At 61.6% G+C, this 4,492-nt stretch overlaps 1 protein-coding gene across 2 annotated transcripts; it reads right to left on the bottom strand.

The window, feature by feature from the left end:
- Positions 1 to 827: 827 nt before the first annotated feature.
- Positions 828 to 4,202, bottom strand: LRRC73 (leucine rich repeat containing 73). Of its 2 annotated transcripts, XM_060110287.1 has the most exons (6): positions 3,395 to 4,202; positions 2,613 to 2,773; positions 2,144 to 2,266; positions 1,659 to 1,759; positions 1,295 to 1,517; positions 828 to 1,148 (listed from the first exon to the last, which is right to left on the bottom strand). In XM_060110287.1, exons 1-6 carry the CDS (start codon positions 3,664 to 3,666, stop codon positions 1,078 to 1,080), a joined length of 951 nt encoding a protein of 316 aa, XP_059966270.1. In that variant the 5' UTR covers positions 3,667 to 4,202; the 3' UTR covers positions 828 to 1,077. The 2 variants fall into 2 exon arrangements, with proteins under 2 accessions (XP_059966270.1, XP_059966273.1); XM_060110290.1 differs by lacking the exon at positions 2,144 to 2,266.
- Between the last annotated feature and the right edge of the window lie 290 nt (positions 4,203 to 4,492).

Genomic DNA, 4,492 nt, shown 5'->3' with positions numbered 1-4,492 from the left:
GGCCGGGGGGGGGGCGTGGGGGGGTGGGGGGAGGAGGGTCATTGGGATTATTAACCTCTAATTTAAGTTTTCACCTGTTTCCCTCTCCCCCCAAATCCTCTGCACGAGCTGTTGCCTTCAGGGGCCTGGCACAGCAGGCCCTCGGGGGGATGAGGGAGAGGACTGACTCAGGGCTCCCCTCAGCTGTTTCCTTCCTCCCTCTGGAAGGGAGTAGAGGGTGGGATTCAGGGCCCTCAAGCTGGGTTCTAGGTGAATCCTGGTCCCACTCCCAACCTTGGCTCTAGACTGTTAACTCCCAGCTTTGGGAAAATTTCACATCAATAACTATTTTAAAATTAAATAAAACTATTTTACTGGTATGGCCTAATTTGTCTATTAATGACCTTCCTTCTGCCCTTATTCTCCCCATTCTTGAGTATTCCCAGTCCTAATCACATCCTAGTCTTTGCTGCTGACTCCCCACTACCACTGCTCTGCCTGGGGCTTCCCTGGGCACAGAGCATCAGGTGGTGGGAGAGGGTGTACCTCAAGCAACCCTGGCAGGGCCCCTGAGTCTCTCCTTGAGGTAGGGTCCAGCCCAGCTCGGTGGGGGCTCTTTACCTCAGTTACGATCCTTACAGGGCCTGTCACCCCAGAACCCCAGGTCCTGTAAGTCAGAGACCTGAGCCAGACCTGTTTGAGCTACTTGGGGCCAGTGGACGCTGCCTGGAGCTTGGGCCGTGGGGTGGCACTGCCCCCTAGTGATGTCTAGTGGTAATTCCAATTCCTCCCTCGCTGCCAGCCCCCAGTGACCAGAGCCACACGTCAGGTTGTCGAGTTCATAAAATCTCTTCCGAGCCAGCGGGCTGCAGCCAGAGCTGCCAACAAGTCCAGAGGCATTGCCTTGGGTTCCAGTGCCCCCAACGATTTTGTTTACTCACAGCTTCCAGAGCCTCCCACCATGCTGCCAGGAGCTGCCAGAGCCCCAGGCACCCCCTCCCCCGCCCACCCTCCTAAGCCCCAGGGCCTGACCCTGACATCCGGGGCAAAGTGCTGGAGATGCAAATGTAATGACGCGCAGAAGCCTGAATGGGAGAGTCACATCTCCGTCTCAGCCAACAGACTGTCCCCTAGTCCTGACGTCATTAGCACCATCTGAGAGCTGGGATCTGTGGAAGGGCAGAGAGGTGTTCAGACCACCATGCATTCCTCCGCTGGGGACCACAAATAGAAGTGGCCTAAGTTTCTCACACCCACTCTCCCTGGTCCCAAGCCTCTTTCAGACCTGGCTCTGATCAACCCTTGTGGCTCTTACCACTGGGGCACATCCAGGAGCTACTGCCCCTCTGGTGGGCAGCAGGCTCCCGCCCTCTCTCTCGTTCCTGGGTGTCGCCAGCCCCTCCTGCCACCTCCTCCTCCTCCTCCCCCTCAGAGAGGAGGTCACAGATCTGCTGCTGCAGCTCCGGGCTAATGCTGTTCTCAGCCAACACCAGACTCCGCAAAGCCGTGGGGTAATTTTCCACCATGTCCAGCAGGGTCTGCGGTGGGGAAGAGTACGGAAAAGGATGAACACAGTTAAGGCAGCTCCTGACTCCAACCTGCCACCCCTTCAGGATGTCCACAGACAACACTGGCTAACCTCAACCCCTGGCCCATCCCCAAACATGAAGACTTCTCACCTGAGCTGACTGGTTGGTGAGCCCTGTACCCTCCAAGTCTAGGACCTCTAAGGTGCGGCTGGAGGCCACAGCTACAGCCAGCATCGCTGCCACATGGTCACCTGGGGAGAGAGTACACGTGCACACACTCACCAGCATTCACAGGCCTGCTAACCCTTTCTCCCCACAGCCTCCCCATTGCCCCGACAACCTTAGAATCCACCCTCAGGCCAGGAAACACTGGCAATTGGTAGGTGGCCAGGAAGGGAGCATTGTGACTGATGAGTGAATGGATGGAGCAAGCCAGGCCCCGGGGTGGTGATGGATGCTCTGATCTACCTGTTGGTCATCTGGTCCTCAACACAGGTGGCTCCTCTACTTCCACCCAGAACCCCCTTTCTTCTTTCCTCTGCCAGTGTGCTGGTTGCCATGGCAACTGATGGTCCCAGGTTCTTGGACAGGGGTGAGGGGTGGTGAGAATCAAAGGGGGCTTTCTTGAGCCTCACCCAGGGGGTTGTAGTCCAGATTGAGGACGCGGACCTGGGAGCTGTGGGCCACGGCAATGGCGAGGCGGCTCCAGCCCTTAGGGGTGATGCCAGGGTTGGCGCTCAGCGTCAGCTCCTTCAAGCCTGGGTAGCATCATAGCGAGAAGCCAGGATGGAGAGGGTCAGGCCTTTCTCAAGCCCATCCCTCACCTGGGGATCTCTGGGGTATCCCTAGTGACTGAGAGCTACCCCACCTCCTCCACAGAGCTCCAGGGACATTAGCGACCCATGCCTTTCCTGCCCGCTGCAGCCTGGATTCCTGAGTCTCCATCCTGCTCAGCTCCCAATCCTTCTCCCTCCTAAGAGGATTTGAAAAACATTCTCACCCACACAGTCAGAGCCCTCATCTCTGGGCCATGCCCCCTGCCCTCTGCACTGAGCTTTTCATGAAGGCCACACTAGCCCATGCCCTCAGCAGGGCCCTGCTCACCAGACTTGGCCCCATCAGGGGGGAGGAGGCCACAGATGAGGTTGATGGCTTCATCACCCAGCATGCAGTCCCCCAGGTCCAGAGCCACGAGGGCAGGGTGGAGGGCCAGAGCTGGATTCAGCAAGGCCAGCCCTGCATCTGTCAGAGGGCTCCCATGCAGGCTGGGGGATGAGACCAGAGAGCAGAGGTTACTGCAGTCATCAGCCCTTACCGTAAGGGGGAAGGGGCGCCCTCCCTTATGGTGAGCTGTAGAGCTGAAGGGGACATTCAGTCACAGCACTTGGGAGAGGCCTTGGGAAGGAAAAAAGAAAATTCTAGACTCTTAAGAATGCAGTTAGAAGGGGAAAATTCGGTTTCTTTTCTGGGGCAGGGACTGGGATCCAGATCAGAACACAGAGAAAGGGTGTGTGGGTGGTGTTTTGGACAGAACATAGGGGCAGGGATCTAGTCCTCAGGGGAGTATTCCTTCTTGGGTACTGAGCAGCTACCCCGGAGAAGTCAAGGCGGGTGATTAGGTTGGGAGGTACACGGGCCCTGCCAGGAAGGGGTGGGTATCCTATATCATTTGGGGTGGGGCTGGTGTTCAAAGTCTGGAGGTGAGGCAGGAGTTTGGAGGGTGTTGTGGAGGCATGGGCAGAGGAATGAGGTGCATGAATAAGGGGTGCGAAGGTAGGCTGGTGCAAGGACAGGTACCAGAAGGTGTGCGGAGGACCAGGAGATGGCAGGGGGAGTGCGAGGAGGGGTGCGGTGCCCGGGACCCCTTTTAGAGGGAGCGCACTCACAAGAGGGACTGGATGGAGCGGTTGGTCCGCAGCGCCTCCGCCAGCTGCTTGATGCGGCTGGGGCTGGACACGACGCCCAGGTTAAGGTTGAGCTGCGCCAGGGACGTGGCCCCGGCCAGGGCCCGGCAGATGCGGCCGAAGTCGCGGTCGCAGAGACGGCAGCCGCGCAGTGAGAGCAGGCGCACGGCGTTGTCGCGCAGGCCGCGGCAGATGTCCCGCACTTCGGCACCTGACAGCGGCTCCCCCGATATCTGGATGGAACTGGGCAGCATCGTACCCACGGCTGGGCCTCCGGGGCCAGGGCCCGGGCCGCGGCCGAGGTTGGCTGGGCCGCGGGCGGGGTCGGGTCCGGGGTCCGGGGTCCGGGGTGGGGTCGCCGACGCAGCGGGGGCAGAGGGGGAGGCAGAGGCACAGGCAGCGGAGGCGGGGGCGGCGGCGGCGGAGAGGAGCGCCGGGGCCCGCGCGGGAGCTGGCCGGGATTGCGGAGGCGCCGAGGTCGCCGGCCGGGCTGAGACCGCGCGGCGCTGGGGCCGGGGCGGACCGTGCCGTCCGTGTCTGGGCGGCGAGCCGGGGCGCGCGTTCCGGGGCCGGGCGGGCGCTGCTCCGCGCTGGTCTTCGTCCCTCGCGGTTACGGCGCCGGCTCAGGGGCCTCGGCTTAGGACGCGCGGGACCGGTCTCCGTTCGGAGGCCGCATCTGTTCCCTCCCTTCCTCCAGCCCCACTCCCCCTACTGCCCCACAGGGAGAGCCCGAGGAGGGCAGCCGGGCGGGCCGGCAGGCAGGCAGCGGGCGGCGGGCGGCAGCTCGGGCTCAGGGTGCTGCGCAGGAGCGGGCGGCGGGTTCCCATGGCAACGGTATCGTCATCGCCGCTCGCCCCGCCTCCTGCCCGGCCTGGGCCACGCGGGCACACGAGGTTTGCGCACACCCGGTGTTCAGGAGCGGTGGGGGCGCTGTTCCCCTGGGTGTAGGGCCAGACAACAGGTGGCCAGGTGGAAGCCTGGGACGGGCAGGGGGTGGGGATGAGAGAATAGAGGCACATCACGTGGAGACGGCATTTGAGACAATTATACGGTTCTTTTGCTCATTTTCTCGTCGTTCCC

The sequence above is a fragment of the Mesoplodon densirostris genome, chromosome 10 (assembly GCF_025265405.1).
Source record: "Mesoplodon densirostris isolate mMesDen1 chromosome 10, mMesDen1 primary haplotype, whole genome shotgun sequence".
Lineage (NCBI taxonomy): Eukaryota > Metazoa > Chordata > Mammalia > Artiodactyla > Ziphiidae > Mesoplodon > Mesoplodon densirostris.
Note: the sequence above shows the minus strand (reverse complement) of the source record. Positions and strands in the feature narration are given on the sequence as shown.